Below are 18528 nucleotides of genomic sequence, written 5' to 3'. Positions count from 1 at the left end.
TATTAAAACTGGGTACAGCATATAGTAAACTGCCGGAAGTCCGCTAGTTCGCACTACCGTACTAGAGCTAGCGTTCGCTAACGTTAGCTAGCTGCCAACGTTTTAGACTTTGTGTATTTCTTACAAAACAGTACATGTACCTTCAGAGTTTTTTACACTGTCTTGATGTTGAAACCTGTTTTTCAAGTGGATACGTATATCTAGCTTGTTTCAAAGCAGAAAATAGTGTCAAACGGCGTCTTTGGGTGTTAGGCTAGTCAAATGCCTCCTGCCTGGCAACCGGTTGAATGCAACATATTATTTATATTATCCACATAAAAAGGTAGAGCTAAATCAAAATATTAAACTTTACATATTCCTGCCCGTTACTGACATAAATATAACTAATTTGAAAAACATATGTAAGATCTAAGGTTAACTGAGCCTTAGTATAAATGAAAAATTAACAAAAACTAACATATTTGTAACCAAAACACGTTTATAGTCCTGACATTTAAATAAATATTTTTATTTATTTATTTATAAAAAAAAATAAAAAAATAATCATTGGCCTTTTTGCCGAGAAGTATCTGCCCACCTAAAATCAATTTTAATTTGATGGGTTTTTATGAAAAGTCACGATCATCCCGACCTCGACTCTCCAACACAGTGAACAGGATACACATTGCATCAAATGAACATCATTGGTCAACCAGCTAAAAACAACCGGTTCGCGTTACTGTAAAGCAGCCATATGCTCTGGCCATACATAACTACAGCAGGGAAGTTGTTCTTGATACAAACTGGCATAATTCATTCAGTCATAATGAATACATCCTCCCCTCGAATGATACGTTGACGTAAAAAGTGCCACCTTATTTTGCACCTTGTGATTGGCCAGAAGTAGAGGAGGGGAGATTGTTTGTTTCCGGTAGACTGTAAGTAAGTGCTCGGCGTTATAAATCTATTTTTTAGAAAAGCCTTTTTTTTTTAAACGAAATGGGATTTGTCGTATTAAAGAGTCAGTATCTTGCAACATGCATTTTATGTTGAAATACTTAGTGTGTGACAGATTGCCCTCTGTTGCACCCTTTACGAAGGTTAGCCTTTTGATAGCTGAGTGCAAATTAGGTAAATGAGTGTTGCTTCTTAGCAACGCGCTTTGTGTTGTCCTACAGTAATCGGGTTTGTAATTTGCAGACATGAACAGCCTAAGGTGCTATACTAGGTCGGCAAGTCATTTCATTAAAAGCATCTGCAACAGAACATTTTCCTCCTCACAAGTACGTATCACACATCTAAACCAGACTTTTAATTCTGAATATAAATTAAATTGTATCATACATGTGTCATTCTTTATGTTCTTATTTCTTCAGGCTGTAATGGCATCACAGCAGCATAAAAACTCCAGAAGGATTGAGGGACTTGACAAGAATGTGTGGTAAGGTGGTTGTGTCAGTCATATAATTATGAGGAGGACACAGTAGTTAATTCCAACACAGTCAACTTGTAAAAAATCTTTTAACAATAGGGTGGCCTTTACATCGGTAGCAGCCGACCCCTCGATTGTCAACTTGGGCCAGGGTTACCCAGACATCCCTCCGCCTCCCTATGTAAAAGAAGGTCTAGCCCAAGCTGCGCTAGTGGACAGGATGAACCAGTACACCAGAGGCTTTGTAAGTGTTTTTATTGTTTGAACCATCCTGCATTGAAATGCGATACCATGCATTAGGGTATCCATTAGCTACAGCGAGACATTCGAAACTGGCAAGCTAGGTTCATATTGAACCCTTCATTATTCTCGCCGTTATCATGTGGAAGAATTTCATGCTCCCTCAATCAGGTTTCCGTTCTGATATCGCGTCATCCAGTTATGTAGCGCATTTGTGTTTGTCATCACAGGGTCATCCATCTTTGGTGAAGGCTTTGTCTCAGGTTTATGGGAAAGTCTATGGCCACCAGATTGATCCATTCAAGGAAATTCTCGTCACAGTGGGTGGCTACGGCTCCCTGTTCAGCACCATGCAAGGCCTGGTAGAGGAGGGAGATGAGGTTCGTTGTCAGCCATAATCAGTAATGACTGTATAAGAGCCTGAGCGTGTTTTGTGGACGCATACTAACATGTGTTTCCATAGGTCATCATCATTGAACCCTTCTTTGACTGTTATGTGCCCATGGTTCGAATGGCGGGTGCCAAGCCTGTTTTGATACCATTAAGACTTGTGAGTGAACTTCCATTCAACATATTGCTGATAGATGTTATGAATCACAGTAAACGTTTACCCCTATGCTTAAGTACGAAAAAATCAGGCCACATTGTGTTATCTCGTATCAGAGGCCTCGTGATAAGAACAATGTCTCCAGCGCTGATTGGGTGTTGGACCCAGATGAGCTAACAAGTAAATTCAACTCCAAGACCAAGGCCATTATAATCAACACCCCCAACAATCCCATAGGGAAGGTATGTTTCAAACCAAATTGTTCTAACCTTTTTCCAAGTTCTTTAATTTCCAATACTCTCCTACTGTGGACAAGTCAGTAGTTTCATCATGGTTTTAACCTACAACAGATATTCACCCGGGATGAGCTGCAGGTAATCGCTGACCTCTGCATCAAACACGACACCCTGTGTTTCAGCGACGAGGTGTACGAGTGGCTCATCTACAAGGGACACCAACACGTCAAGATAGGTACTGAAGTGCTGTGTGTTGAAGAAGGAAGAATTCACTAAAGGAAGCAGGCTTCGAAGTCTCATTCAGCGGGCATGTTTTCTCTTTCCCTTTTGTTTGGGTAGCTACCCTTCCTGGTATGTGGGAGAGAACTATCACTATCAGCAGTGCTGGGAAGACGTTCAGTGTGACAGGCTGGAAGGTTAGCAATGCCAAGAAAATCCTGTTATATCCTGTTTAATTTTCAGTGGTAGACTATCCTATAAAGTCTGCGTGACAATACTGAAAATGTTTCAATTGTTATTATTTTCTTCTTCTTTTGTGGCAGCTTGGTTGGTCTATAGGACCAGAACACCTGATAAAACACCTCCAGACCGTGATGCAGAACACCCTGTACACCTGCCCAACACCTTTACAGGTAAAGCCAACCGTGCCACCTAGGTCCAGAACTAGGAGTCAATCTTCTCACACGTCAGTGTACTCATTCCGTCTATGACATCAGACCCTTCGTTGATTCCGTGGGTCAGTTCAGTGTCTGTGTTTGCACAGGAGGCCGTGGCCCAGGGCCTGCTCCGGGACTTCCCTCTCATGGGCCAGCCTGAGTGTTACTTCTCCTCGCTGGCCGTGGAGCTGGAGGGGAAGAGGGACCGCATGGCGGCCATCTTGCGTGACGCCGGCATGTCTCCCATCATCCCGGAGGGCGGCTACTTCATGGTCGTGGACGTGACGCCTCTCAGTGAGTTAATAACTCATCGGGTTGCGAAGGAGCATTCACGGTGCAGTGCTTGAGAGCTATGTGGGAAAAAAGGTCTGGCCAAAGCTGCACTAGTGGAAAGGGATACCAGCACACAAGGGGCTTTTGTGCGGTTTTTGCTTGAGGTGCATTAGGGTGTGCATTAGCTTTGCCCATTAGCTTGTGGTGTCGACGTTTTAAACTGTCAAGTAATGATTTACGGAGCCACGTACGCTCTTCCTTCTGTTTGCTTGTTGATTACCTGCAAGATCCGTCAAGTTAGGCTTTCTGTGTATGCTGCTTTGGATAAAAGCGTCTGCTAAATGAATACAATGTAAATGTGTGTATTGGCATAACATGATCTGACCAGGTACTAGCATATGTATTGGAATACAAATGGCATATATTAGGCTAGCTAACACCAAACAAGTCCCCCCCTCTCTACTTACAGTTTTGTAATATTGGGTGTTCTTGGCTCGATAAGGATAATGATTTAGCTCCCTCTGCTGTCTGGAAGGCCCCTCAACAAGCTTATTGGGTGTTTTCTAACCTCACTTTGGCGTGTGATTTAACAAGGCATAACCACCAATCTGAATGGTTAAAACCTAAAAAAAATTGCCTTCATGACTGTGTGGTCCCTTAAACCTTGTTTTACATTTGAAACCAATCGAACAGATCTAATTCATAGTGATGAGGACTTACAATGTGGGGCAGATTTGTGATGGTCTCTCTCCATGTTGTTTAGATAAGGATCTTTCACACATGGCGGACGATGAACCGTACGACTACAAGTTTGTAAAATGGATGATCCAAGAAAAGGTAAGGAGAGTGAAGCGACACAAGGAATAATAGCCTATTTTATGCTTTTGTGATACCGGGAACATGCAGGGTAACGTTGGATACAGATTTGCCATCTTTATTGTGGGTCTTTAGATGTTTGTTTTCTTGTGGTTGTAGAAACTGGCTGCTATTCCTGTCACCGCATTTTGTGGGGACGCCTCCAAAAAGCAGTTTGAGAAGTACATCCGCTTGTGCTTCATCAAGGTAAACTCAGACCGGAGTTGGAGCCGAGTGATGATTATGGACATTTTTACCTCCATCTCAATTTACCTTCATGCAAATTCCTTTTTATCGTTCTGCAGCAAGACGCCACTCTTGATGCTGCTGAGGCCATCCTGAAGACCTGGAACAAAGATGTGTGATGCAGTGGTTTGCTTTGAGGCCTTATCTGTCCATGCACAGTTCATAGAGAACCTTCCCCCTTGGAACATGGCAATATCTTAACTAGAGGAACAGGGATGTGACTTTCTTGATAGTGATTCTGTAGGGGGATAGTTTGCGTTGGGTCCAGTCACTGTTAGAATATGACAAGTACATCACTTTTATATTAATGGACCCGATCTTAAACTTTCTTCTATTTTTTGGGTGACTTTAAGAGCATGATAAAGAACTTCTGGAAGTGATGAATGGACTGGCTCATGACAGGGACTGACTGTTATGAACAGTTTTCATTTTTCCTGTGTACGGTTTACCTGACTTGAAAGTTAAAAAGAATGAAAAAGGGAGATTTGATCTCTCTGATAGGCTTTGCTTGCCTGTTGCACCTCAAACAGTACAGCCATCCTTCTGTACCACTGTGAACCTCCACCAGATGCCCAATCAGCATAATGGGTTGTGTTCTTCTGAAAACTGTACTCCACATTTAATGTAATTCTGAGAGAAGTTCTAATAACGTGATTAAATACATTTTGAATGATATTTTTACACAGGAAGGTCCAGTGTCCCACACTGAATCATTGGTCTTCAGCCCTGGTACTCAGGATCCATTGTCCTGTACGATTTTGATGTTAAGTACACAATTAAGAACACAGCATATAAAGTGACACATGATGTACACCATTGAACACATTATATAAAGTAGCACGATTAAAAATGGATCTGCAGATGACGAGGTGCGGGGGAAGATTTAGGTGTGATTGATGTGAGAACAAACCATGTTGGGTATTCTGGATTCTTCCGTCATGATTCTTACCTCATGAAATACTTATTTTGTGTATGTGTTTGAACTGTGTTACTGTGGAGCTTTGTTTTTTCCTTTCAAACGAACCTTTTCGACCTGGTGGACCTGTTTGGCAGGCTCCATCACCAGTCTTAAAGACAGTTGGAAAAACTATGTCCTGTTACATTTAATGAGCAGTTGAGGTGAGGTCCTGTTACTCTGGTTAGGAGTTACGCAACAAAATGTATGAAACATAGAGGTGTGTTGTGTTTTTACATTCATATGAACTCACGTATTTTAATTACTTGGGTCGGCATGACGATTAAGCAGTCAGTCAGGTCCCCTGAAAAGTAACCCATGGCTAAATGTGAAGATCTTTCCTTTGGCTTGAAGTTCAAGGTAGTGTAACAAGTTTGACCAGAATTACTGGTTGTGCATTCTCCCATGAACCTTGTCACCTTTCAAATGTACTTTGTTTAACGTCTATCTTTGTGAAATGTCAGTAACTCTATGGCAAAAGTAACTGACACACCACAGACTTTCAAAGTCCACCATGAATTTAATGAGTTTTGGGACCATTTTGAAATCTGGTCTCACTGCAACATTTGTTTCCCAGGAGATTTATCTGACATCCCATAATCAGCCCCAGTGCTGGTAAACTGGTAAACATTTGAGATCATAAATCAATATAATCAAAAGCCAGTTTTTCTACACAGCATGGACTATTTATCTTGTTGACAAAAGTAGGCTGTCTGTCGTTCTACATAACCAGACTACGTTGCATTTAAAAATACAGTGTCGATCTACTTATATTCTGCCAGTTTTAACCAGCCATATGATGTAAACATCTCTATCATATACATTCCTTTTAAAATTCTGAACTTGCAACATTGAGCTGTGCATTTTGCTTATTTTAAAATGCCTCCTTCCAGGAATTCTATAAAACACTATACATCCGATTCGAGATTCTGGTGTGCTTACAAAAATAGTATAAAATTAATATTTTTCCATTATACCAAAACACATCATGGAATGGTAATGGTGATTCTTATTTCGACACCAAATCTGGAAACCATCGAGTATTGCAGGAAACACCTGGCCGAGTCCAAAGAAATCGAATGAACATTTGGCAACTTTGGTAGGTTTTCAGTGATGGTTACTACAACGTTTTGTGTTACGTCAATGTTTAAGGCATCTTTAAATAAAAACAAGAAACATAGGACCAGATTAGGTCATCGGCAGACAAACGGTTTTTGTCTGCCAATTCTTTAGCAGACACAATTCAAGCCATTCACTCGATCCCCAGTCCATCCTTTTTTCATATGAAAGTGGCCAAGAGCTGATGCAGAACAGGTTCATATGACAAGAGCAACATGAGTGATAGAAGACCTCTACCTTAAAAAAATGGTCCACTTAAAAACCTTTTTGATGTCAAAACTTTCCGGGAAAAAAAATCTGTTTAAATCCCTTATGGCACAGACAGCAGCATAGCAGGACCCAACCACGGGTGCTGTCATTGTTTTGTATCTGCTGGGTGCTGCTGCTGCTCTGGTGCCGTTCACAGTGTCGAGGAGGGCGCAGGGTGGCTGGGTGGAGGGCTTAACACCAGTCTGCAATGTAGTCAAAGTCATCAAACATTTCCTGTTCGCTGGACGTCAGAGCCCGGGGCTCCTTGGGCGGGGTCAGGACGGGAGCCTCCGAGGTGAACTCCTCATCAAAGTTGCTGACGTCTTCCCTGCCCTTGATGGTGGGGACAAAAGGTGGGCGGACTTTCTTGGCGAGCAGGCCGTCCCAGTCCATGTTCTGAGGAGGAAACGCAAGAGACAGGAGGTCAGGAAGATAAACATAAGTCTGTTTCGGCCAATGTAAACAACGTATGGGGGGGACGTACTCGGAAGAAAGGATGCTTTTTGACTTCCTCTGCGTCTCGCTCGCCCGCCCCGAGACGTCTCTCCGGGTTTCTTCTCAAAAGCTGGGGATGGAAATGGTCCGAAGATCACGTTACGTGCATCAGTCAATCGACGGTAATATTTTCTGGGTGCAGTCATATATATCAAGTCCTAAGTTCTGAGTACGGTATCATAAACTAGACAAGATCCTTCTAATTAAATCTCACCCGTCTCATAATAGAGATAGCTTCCGTGGTGAGGAATCTGGGGTAGCGAACTTCATCGTTGACGATGCTGTCAAATACCTCTTCTTCATCGTCCCCTGGGAAAGGAGACTACCATCACGGGGGAAAGAATACAAAAATGATGATGTAAATATGAGATATTTAAAGACTGTGTTTTATATGGTAAGTTCTGGTTGGTGAAAAGCCTCAAAATAAAATAAATCCAAACAGATAACGGACCATTACAACCGCTGCGGTTTCATTAGATTCAACTTGTCATTCTTTGAAAACAACAGTGGCAGGCTAGCTTAGTTACCATGGTAAAGCACTCACCTCCCCAACCAGCATCTCAAAGATGAGCACCCCCAGGCCCCACCAGTCCACAGCCCGCGTGTATGACGTCTCCGTCAGCACCTCCGGAGCAAGGAACTCTGGTGTGCCGCAGAATGTACTAGTCCGGTCTTGAAAGCCCATCCCTGCAGGGGGAAAAATATCCAAAAGATACGTAAAAGATTCACTACAACACTCGATACAGCGGCCTTACGGCGACAATCTGAATATGTTTTACCGACCTTCTTTGCAAAGGCCAAAGTCAGCGATCTTCACATAGCCTTCTGTGTCCAGCAACAAGTTATCAAGCTTCAGGTCTCTGTTGAGGACATTCAAAGGTTAATCAGAAGGCTAGGCTGAGGGGCCAGGGGTCCTTTTTAAATGACCAAATGTCTCTGTAAGGGCGCTGAACGTATAAACACACCTGTAAACAATCTTATGGTCGTGAAGATACTGTAATCCGAGGACGACACAGCCAGCGTAGAACCTGAGGGGCAGAGAGATGGAGGAAGTTTGACACAGCCGGTTTCCTAACGGACTGTGGCGAGGATGAAGAGGATGGAGGCCTTTACTCACACCGCCCGGGGTTCGGAGAACACGTCGGCGTGGATGTGCATCATCAGGTCTCCGCCCGCCGCGTACTCCATGACGAAGCACACATGCTCGCTGGTCTGGAAGCAGGCAAAGAGGTTGACCAGGAAGGGGTGGCGGATGCTGTTCACCGTCTCAAAGATCCTCTTCTCACACATGAGGCTGCGCGGAGGAGGGAAGTCAGATCAAGTCGCCTGAACGATCATCTTGGAGGGTTAATGATCACGGCCAAACGTATCACCGCTGAACACCATGGGTGGATCGAAGAATGTAACCGCAATCATATCTTTGCTCGTTTTAAAAGATGTCATACCTGTCCACCTCATCACGTGACACAATGTCCCCTTTCTTCAAGGCTTTAATGGCGAACATCTCCCCTGTGCTTTTGTACTCTGACAAAAGCACCTGTTGAATGTCAAGGTGATTAGAAATCTGTCGACGGCATGTCATCGTGTGACGTTAATGAGTCAGTCAGTGAGACAGGGTGACCGTACCTTGCCGAAGTGCCCCCGGCCTAAAACGGACAAACATCTGAAGTCCTCCAAACTGAACTGGGACTCTGGTCTAGACGAGAAGAGCAGTCACATTTAGATTCACATCCAGGTGCTTCACATCTAAAACACACTTGGAGACTTAAGTCTGAGGGCAAACCTCGTTTCTGTGGTGTGCTGGGTAACGGGGGGCTCGCGTTCGGATGGCGGCTCCACTTCCTGGTCCAGATCTGATCGGCCCACCACGCTGTTCCTACTGTCATTCAGGAAGTCGAATGTAGACAGGGCATCCTGGGGGAACATCCAAACATAAGTTCAAAAAGTCCAGAAAGGAAAATCACGTTTGTATTTTAAAAGTATGGAATACTGCACATTCCTACAGATATAATACATCCCATAACCACCTGAACTTCCTGTCCTTCCTCAGCTTTTCTCCCCAACACTGGTGTCTCCAGAAGCTCTGTGATATCCAGAGCCATAGAGTGTCGCTTCAAGGGAGTAAAGAGATCTTCGTCATAGTCCAGTCTGGACACCGTTGAATCACTTTGAGGAGAGGGAGAGATATATGAGAGAGAGAGATATGAGAGAGATGGAGAGAGAGAGAGAGAGAGATATGAGAGACAGGAAGAGAGAGGGAGAGATGAGAGATATGAGAGAGAGATGGAGAGAGAGGAAGAGAGAGAGAGAGAGATATGAGAGAGAGATGGAGAGAGAGAGAGATATGAGAGAGAGAGGAAGAGAGAGGGAGAGATGAGAGAGAGATATGAGAGAGAGAGATGGAGAGAGAGAGAGATATGAGAGAGAGATGGAGAGAGAGAGATATGAGAGAGAGAGGAAGAGAGAGGGAGAGATGAGAGAGAGAGATATGAGAGAGAGATGGAGAGAGAGAGAGAAAGATATGAGAGAGAGATGGAGAGAGAGATGGAGAGAGAGAGAGATATGAGAGAGAGAGGAAGAGAGAGGGAGAGATGAGAGAGATCAGGGGGTTGTTCAAGAGCTGGCCGACAGACAACATACATCTTATATCTCCATCTGAGTGACAGAGGAGGCTGAGAGGTGAGGGTGGTCACCTGATGGAGCCAGGCTTGGGGGCTAGCTCGGTGTATGTTTCAGGGCCCAGGTCAGAGGTCAGCTCCGTGCCCTGAGGGCTGAAGGAGCTGTTGACGGACGGGATGGCCCTCCTCACCAGACGACCCCAGGTGGCTATGTTGATGTTCATCTGGGGAGCCCGCAGGAAGGTCTTACCTGAGGGACGCGGCACGATACAGGGTGAGTACAGGACGGTGGGAGAACATCTAACCTTCATGCAGTAAACACAAACACCAACCGCACCTTGTTGTTTTGAGAAGATTTTCTTTTGCCTTTGTAGCTTCGGTCTCCTCTCGATGACAGGGTTGAAAAACGTCACCTTGTCGGAATAAAACCACAAAACACGATTACAAATATCGAACATACATGCGGGCGCGTGGTTATTAGAGTGTACGTTCCATTACCGGGGTACATTTGGCGGGAATGGAAGATGAGGAAGAGAGCATGTGGCGTACCTCAGCAAAGAGTTTGCCCTGGGGCTCCAGGTAGAGACACATGCCATGACGCTGGTTATCCAGAAAGTCTTCTAGCCGGAGGAACTTGACAGCGCACAAGTATCTCCAGTCCTTCCAGTACACAGCGATCTCCAGCTCACGGGACTGTGGGCCACACACAGGATCCGTCATGATTCTATTACTTTTTTCCGTGAAAGAAACTAAACTTTGGCCCCCTCAACGGCTGTATAGACGTACTGTAGATCCTTCTCATCTAGCAGGGTTAGTTTGGGACACTGGGAAACTAGTAGGTTTTGTGTAGTTGTAGGGTAGTTGTAGGGTTAAGCAGAACTTTGTCCTCAGTTAAACACCCACTGGTTGAAAGTCATGTCTGACTAAAAGACTACTGAGGGCTTCAGAGGAGACTAAGGCAACTTAGCGGCGGCTGCCCCTGGCCCCTGAGGAGCTTGCGCAATTTCAGATTAGCTAGCAGCCCTCACGTTGCCTGTCGTGAGACAAACTAGAGCTGTTCCACAAAGAAATTTGCAACACCAAGCTGATAGCTTGAGGATATTTGAAAAGGTAAATCCAGATATACCTTGGGCATATTTACCTATACTCTGCGTGCGTGTGGGTTTGTATCGTATGTGTGTGGGTGGCGACTGATAAGACTGTACCCTGTCCAGTTCCAGTGTGAACTTCTGGTCCCAGGCCTGGTTACTGGCTGGTCTCCAGCTGGTCTGTCCCACCATGGCGTTGTCTAGCTTCAGGACAGCGCTGATCTCATCTTAGGGAGACAAAACACCAGACAAAACTTAACATCGACCAGAGCTTTCCGTCACTCTTCTCCCGTGAGCCAATCGGCAGTCACGGTAGATGTGCGAGAGGCGGGAACCGGGTGCGCCGACTCAACTGGATAGGTCGTCAGACTTGGAGAGGGCGCGGGCGCTGACCCCCCTGGTTTTGTTGGCGCGGCTCAGCAGGGAGGAGCGATCGGCGGGGCTCCAACCGGGAAGGGAAGTGGACGGGGCTTTGGAGCGACCGGGCACGCTCTCCAGGAGGTCCTGGCACCCCATCAGCCTCACCTCCAGGGTGCCTGGGGGACACGGGGACCACAGCCCTACACATCAACCACTGTTTTCTGAGACGATTGTAGTCTTTTTTTTTAAGGCCTTTTTTTCGGTTGTATTTATCGATAGGACTGTCTGAGAGAGACAACCACAGGAGTGCAGGGAGGGAGAGAGAGAGAGGGGGGGAAGACATGCAGGAAATGGCCTGAGCCGCATTCGAACCCGGGCCCCTGTGTTAAGGGCATTGGTTACCGGAGCGCCACCCATCCTGAGAAGAATTTTTTTTTTTTGTTAGCCATGGAGGGAGAGCTTACCTGTTAGCGCTGCCGGCTTGGTGACTGTGCTGTACTGGTTGTTGGCAGAGTAAACGCTGTGGCGCGGGCTGAGGGCGGGAGACACCACCAGCGCCAGCTCCTCCATGATGAGGGAGCTCTTGGGATGGTTCTTGGGCAGTTCGCTCAGCCTCTGCTCCAGAGAGAGCTTGAGGAGGTCCAGCTTCTGGCTGGACTCGATAAACTGGGTCTGGGCCTAGACAACGAGGGGGCGGAAAAACATGACAACAAGCACTCAGGTCACGTTCCACGCTGGCACAACACCATGGAGTCAGGTGGCTGAGCGGTTAGGGAATCGGGCTAGTAATCAGAAGGTTTCTGGTTCGATCCCCGGCTCTGCCAAATGACGTTGTGTCCTTGGGCAAGGCACTTCACCCAACTTGCCTTGGGGGAATGTCCCTGTACTTACTGTAAGTCGCTCTGGATAAGAGCGTCTGCTAAATGACTAAATGTAAAATGTGAGATACACACACACACCTGAACCTGAGATGTTAGCTGTGTGTGTGTGTGAGCGACTGATGGTCACGTCTTCATAGAACTCCTCCATCTCAATATTTGAGTTCAATGGACCACTACATAGCGTATTCTATACAGATAACTGTGATAACAATCACTGACTGTCCAGTGGTGAACAGTGATTAAGGCACTGGAGACAGGGATTAGGATGGGATCACCTCAGAATAAGCCTTCTTCTCTGTGATCTTGCCAGAACCCAGCAGCTTCATGACGTTTCTGGCACCTTCTGCGACAGCAGACTCGATCCGGAAGTGATGTCGCAACTCCTCCAACCTCATGTCCAGAGCACTCGCCATGGGTTTGGCCACAGAGACTGTGGGGTCAGAGTCAAATGATCAATGTTACGTGATCAATGTTATGTATATCGATTTCCTGTAACTGTACTGTAACTGTACTTGTAAAGTGTATGGAAACTTTCTGAGATAGCTTTAGAAAACATTCCGGGTGAACTGGGCCTTAGTTCAGACTCTACAGTACCATCACTGTTCTCAAAGGCCATGTCGTTGTTCTGGCTGGCTTTGAGAATCTGCATCCTGATGAACTCGATCTTCGTCTTGCTGTCCTGGAGCATCTGCTGGGCGGTTGCTAGCAGCTTTCGATCCTGCGGAGGCACATTTGAACCTTACACACAACGGCGCATATTCCAGGGACTAAAAGGTTGCACTGTCCTCTCATTTTGTCCAATGACCTTCACGGTAAAATGTGAAAAAAGCTTCTGGAGGTTGAGAGAATATGTTTCGCTCGCGCCCACTCCCTCCCCGTGGCTAGAGAGCTGTATAGTATCTTAGTCCCTGCAGACCTCTCTCTCTGCCATTTAGACGGGAGGGGTTGAGCTCTTAAACAAATGACTGCTGCCTGCCTTTGTTGCAAGCAACGCTGAGGAACAGGAAATTCAAACACAACCAAAAGGGCAGTTGGTGCAGTATAGTCGGGCGGTAGGGAGCTGGCCTTGAAACTGGAATACAGTCATAAACCAAGGCTGGGCCATATGCAAACAGACACAAACAAACAGTCGCTAGGTGTGTAGGATGGAAGTACCTTGGAGGATCCGTTGGAATACATTTGGATCATGTTTTCCGCCCCTTGTTTCACTTTCAACTCGATGTCGTTCTGTTTCTTCAGGGCCGCTAATCTACTGCTGCTCATCTTCGACTCGCTGCACGGGGTGTCTGGGTTATCCTGGCACATTGAATCTACACACAACACAACAGGAGGTCAGGGAAGTCCGAAGGTGGTTGGCCTCTGGTTTAGCTGCCCTGCCCGATGGGATCACAGAGAAGAAGGACGGAGAGCTGATGCTAAGCTGCGTCTGTTTTCTCCTCCAGAGATGAGATCTGTGTTGCGCTGAAGCTTGAAAACGTCATGGCTAGATAGGGTTAGCGGAGAGGTTAGCAGAGAGGAGACCAGTCAGAAATCACACTGGAACAGGCCAGGTTACAGGCTTCTCAAAGTCATAACACGAGAACATGCAGAGAGCCTTGATTGTCTATTGTGAAACTATGAAACTATTTGTTCACACTCACATTTTTTATCAAGAGTTGAGGAACGCAATTAACGATCCGACAAACAGTGGGACATATTCAGGACTTGTGTAGACAAGCTCTGTTTTTGTGTGTGTGGGTATGATACAGGGTTCTGTCACTTTCCCAGGTGAAATGGAAAAGCATTAACATCAATGGCAAACTTATGTAACTGACAAACAGAGTCCTGTCCTGGAAAAACACAATAATACAACACCGTTTTCCTCACGTGACCTCATGTTCAAAACGAAAGCATGCACAATCCTTTCCTTCAACGCAAAATCCTTTGGCCGCTTTAAAGCATACACGATTATGACATTATCGCAAAAAGAGGAATAGAGTTAAAAGGTATATTATTAAATGTTAAGAATAAATTAAACATTCAATCTGGGTTGCCCAATACTTCCAATGTGTCATAATCTCTTTATCTTCAAAAGGCCTCACTGAAATGTAAATACGTAAACATATTCCCTGCACTCTAAGGGATAAATCGATATAATCAAATAGGTGACACCTACGAACCCAACTATTGGTTCCTCCTCACCAAATTAATTTGCTTACTGAGGCCATGTGATTTATTGTGGGACACTGAAACTCTGCCAAGCCTTTATAGGCTAACCAGCACTGGGAAAAGACTTATGAGAGTATTATGCAATGGTGATTGATGTGGAGCAGGGCAGGAGTCCACATGCAAAGTGTGAGGCAGTGCACAGGGAGAGAACAGCAGGACACAGATAAACCCAACGTGTCTGAATGGTTCAACAATAGAAAAAGTACGAAAAAAGAAAGAAAGAAAAAAAGAGAGAAAGGAAAGAAAAGTCTGGCTATCGCCTTATCGTTTATCTCATAACATAACTCTCTCTCTCTCTCTCTCTGTGTTTCTCTCTCTGTGTCTCTCTCTCTGTGTCTCTCTCTCTGTGTCTCTCTCTCTCTGTGTCTCTCTCTCTCTGTGTCTCTCTCTCTGTGTCTCTCTCTCTGTGTCTCTGTCTCTCTCTCTCTCTCTCTCTCTGTGTCTCTCTCTCACACACTCACACACACACTTGTAATACCTGGCAGGTCTTCTGGGTCCTTCACCACAATGTGGGCGTTGAGCTCCTGCAGTTCGTGGTGGAGTTCCTCCAGCTTCTTGTTGGACTTCTTCAGCAGGTTGTCCACGTAGGCCAGGCTCTTCTTATCGGTGGTGACCCTGCGGAGGTTCTCCGCCCCCTCCTTGATCTTCAGCTCCTTGCGGATCTCCCTCTTGATCTGGTCTTTGATCTCCTCCAGTCTCTGCTGCACCATGGTGTCCGACAGGTCCAGGTTCTGGCCCAGGCCCAGACGCTCACACACCATGAGACTCCTGGTGTCTCCCTGGAAACGAACCGGGGGGGGGAAAAAAGGGGTTATTTTGATCCCGTCTCCCGACTATTGAAATTGTCATAGATCAACCCCAATATGAGGTCTATCACCTAATAATCCACTGTTTCCCCCCCTGTGATTTGCCTGTAGATTGGTAATCTGGCTGTGGCGTCATGTTCTGCTTATGTAACGATCTAAAGTGGACTCTAATCTGCGCCCGGAGAACACAGAGCCTCCCCAGTGGAGCTCCTTTTCAATGACCTCAAACACACCAGCTGACTTCAACAAAAGAGCACAGGCCAGCCAATGACTAGGAATGCCTGGGAACGCATCACAGGCCCGAAGCACTGTTACGCACAGACGTACACACACACACACACACACCGTGACGGGTTTTTATGAACGCTCCTTGCGTCGAATCAAATTCATTCAAGAACTGTGTTCCGATTTCAGAATGTTGCTGGCACCTTGCAAGTCGACATTCCCTCAAGTGAAATCAAGACTTCAGTGGTGTTTTTTTACTCTCTGGTTTGGGCTACAGCACAGCCAGACCAAAGCTTACTCACAACAGGGATTAGTCTGTTGGCTGAGCGGTGAGGGAATCGGGCTAGTAATCCGAAGGTTGCCAGTTCGATTCCCCGGTCATGCCAACTGACGTTGTGTCCTTGGGCAAGTCACTTCACCCTACTTGCCTCGGGGGAATGTCCCTGTACTTACTGTAAGTCGCTCTGGATAAGAGCGTCTGCTAAATGACTAAATGTAAATGTAATGTAAATGTACATTAAGTTGGTGTGCTTCATATGATTTAGAAGCGTACGGCCACAGAGCTGGGTGTTCATAGCCTCTGCCATCTATGGAATAGGGTGACGAGACATCGCTATAACAACTAAGTTACATTTTAATATATGTTTAAAAACCTCATCTAAGATGAATTCATAGCTTTTAAACATCTACTACTTTGATTTACAAAGCAAGGTGACTGACTCATTTAGTTCATTCTGAGTTATGGGTAAACATAGGCTATTTATCTATCCTGATAAATGCAAGAATGCTCTATCATGAGAAAAAATTTAGCTTAGCCTATGACAAAAAAAAACTTTAAGGAAGTATTCCAGACCAGATCGGAATATTTTTTGTACAGACCACACCAGTTGTGCTTGTTCTGCGCAAATCACTCAATGCTGAGGAACAACTAGGCCTGTAGAACAAGAAGCAGAGTCTGTCTGACTGTAATGCTCTGTATTTTCTCTCCACTGACATCAGAATAGCTGATAAGCAGTTTGGAGAGGGCAAATCCTGCTAAGCCTTCAGACTGGATAAGATCCCATTGATGTAAACAGGCAGGTTAAGAGTTGGGTTACAGGTAAGGGTCTTAAAATCAAAACCAACGTGGGGTCCAGACACCTGGGCCTGTGTTCTTCAACAGTCTTGAGTGTAAGACCTGATCTAGGGGCCTTGAAAGACATGTTATGCAGCATGGTCCTGATGTTGTATCAGCATCAAGGCCTTAGTCTTGATAAACAGTCCCTGACTTCTGCCACCGTCACATTTAAATCAGACACCCATTCATCGTCTCAAAGACTGGTGTGTTTCCAGTGATACTGTATCAAAGATGGGGCCACAACATCAGAAGACAGTCCATTCGACCGTAACATATGAGGGATAGGCTAGTTTGAACTTTTGTTTAGTTACCTCTCCCTCTCTCTCTTAAACCCTTCTGCCTAAAGCTGTTCTTGGATGGGCGAAGAGAACTTTTGTACAAAGCCATACTTTATTATCGCTTGACTAATGTTAACACTGTAACAGTGGACACACGTGGTGTTACTCCAGGGGAAATAATTTAGCCTACTGTAGGTATGTCCATGTATAATCCACTTAGCATGCCAATTGCTTTAAGTATCGATCCCAGCTTGAATAAAAGAAGGCTTTTAAATCCTAGGCTTGACCACAGTGTTTAAAACACGATTCTTCGCAACGGACAGCCTACGTTTCGGTGTAGGGAACTTAGTGTTGACAATCACCACAATTACCGATTCCACTGAATATCAGAATTGAGAAATGTCGAGTCATTGATTATTTATTTAAGATGATAAATGTTTCAGTTGCGGTTCCTGCAGCTGACCAGGTTATAGGCTAACTCCATTCTGGTGTAGCACTAACATCGACCGAGGTACCGATTGGACACATTGGTTGTTATCTCCGGGACAGAAGGATTTAAAGTAGAGTAGTTTAATTTAAAACACTGATGCCTCCAGAATGTATAGTATGTACGTCTATGGTTTAACTGTATCGCAGACAAATATTCAGCAAGTGTAATAACCCGTTAAATCTATTTATCTAGTTGAATGGAGTTGCTTACCTGTAGGGAATCGGCCGCCGCCATCTTCTCGCAACTTTCAAACTCGGGACAGAGGATGTTGGGACAGCAACAGTCCTACTGAAGGTAGCCTAGCCTTGATTAGGCTACATAAGGAAACCCACTTCGCCTATCCTGGATTTACCTTGGATTTACCAATATAGAATATCTATACTGTGACATGATCAGTAGTTTAAAAAAGCCCCGTGCTGTAGAATATTTCCTTTTCGAAGTGCTAGAGCTAATTAAACAATCACAACCATCTTAAAATCTTGGACGCACGAAATGTCACTACATAACCACCGGCTTCTCTAACGATTGAGAGACTTAAGTTTAACATTAGGTTCAGCAGTTGCACAGAATACACTTCGAGTCATGTGATCAATTGTACTACTGTACACGCTTTTTGCCTGTGTGAGTGTGAGTGTGTGTGTGTGTGTGTGTGTGTGTTTTTTTTTTTTTTTTGTGTGTGTGTGTGTGTGGTGGGGGGGTTATAATCACCTACCAAATCAAAAAGGTGCCAATGACAACAGTAGATTGTTGGGATATGCCTTGTCACCTGTTACCTTATTTTCCATCAACTAGGATATCTTTGGGTTCATATAGGCTATCATAGGATAGGCAGTTTATATCCGTCCGGTGAAAGGCCTTACTCTACTTTGTGCATATAATCTGTTTATGTTTTCGAATCCTTTTATTCAACATAAACATTTAGTAATTAGCACAGTACTTTCAATAATGATGAGCCTTTAAGAGATTATAATTCTTCTTTCATATTTGTCAACAGATTTAGAAAACAGATATTTCATCTTGTTTGCAGCATTCAAAGGAAGTCAAAAGTGCAAGGGCAGTTGTAACTAACTTCCTCAGCAACCTTCAGAACAATGGTATTATGGCAGATTTGACTACAGTGAGGTGAGTAACCTATTCCAATTGTATTCCAATTGTTGAATCTCTGTCACCCTGTG

General features: G+C 45.0%; 2 protein-coding genes across 3 annotated transcripts; one reads left to right on the top strand and one right to left on the bottom strand.

Annotated features, from left to right (window-relative positions):
- Positions 1-795: 795 nt before the first annotated feature.
- Positions 796-5157, top strand: LOC136937037 (kynurenine--oxoglutarate transaminase 3-like). The gene is made up of 14 exons (XM_067230773.1): positions 796-917; positions 1180-1262; positions 1356-1420; positions 1511-1655; positions 1882-2031; positions 2115-2201; positions 2315-2440; positions 2549-2669; positions 2774-2850; positions 2977-3066; positions 3198-3384; positions 4127-4200; positions 4339-4425; positions 4524-5157. Exons 2-14 carry the CDS (start codon positions 1182-1184, stop codon positions 4581-4583), a joined length of 1350 nt encoding a protein of 449 aa, XP_067086874.1. The 5' UTR covers positions 796-917; positions 1180-1181; the 3' UTR covers positions 4584-5157.
- A 776-nt stretch (positions 5158-5933) lies between these two features.
- Positions 5934-17865, bottom strand: LOC136937035 (serine/threonine-protein kinase N2-like). Of its 2 annotated transcripts, none has more exons than XM_067230770.1 (22): positions 17564-17865; positions 14916-15216; positions 13385-13539; positions 12824-12947; positions 12505-12659; positions 11813-12026; positions 11342-11524; positions 11106-11215; positions 10450-10593; positions 10238-10313; positions 9976-10150; positions 9310-9448; positions 9066-9196; positions 8909-8978; positions 8728-8819; positions 8400-8576; positions 8248-8310; positions 8066-8142; positions 7827-7969; positions 7497-7604; positions 7272-7352; positions 5934-7183 (listed from the first exon to the last, which is right to left on the bottom strand). In XM_067230770.1, exons 1-22 carry the CDS (start codon positions 17585-17587, stop codon positions 6980-6982), a joined length of 2946 nt encoding a protein of 981 aa, XP_067086871.1. In that variant the 5' UTR covers positions 17588-17865; the 3' UTR covers positions 5934-6979. The 2 variants fall into 2 exon arrangements, with proteins under 2 accessions (XP_067086871.1, XP_067086872.1); XM_067230771.1 differs by having other exon boundaries at positions 9310-9430.
- Positions 17866-18528: the final 663 nt, after the last annotated feature.

The sequence above is a fragment of the Osmerus mordax genome, chromosome 27 (assembly GCF_038355195.1).
Source record: "Osmerus mordax isolate fOsmMor3 chromosome 27, fOsmMor3.pri, whole genome shotgun sequence".
Taxonomy (NCBI): domain Eukaryota; kingdom Metazoa; phylum Chordata; class Actinopteri; order Osmeriformes; family Osmeridae; genus Osmerus; species Osmerus mordax.
The sequence above is the reverse complement of the archived record's forward strand: the minus strand, read 5'-3'. Positions and strand labels throughout refer to the sequence as shown.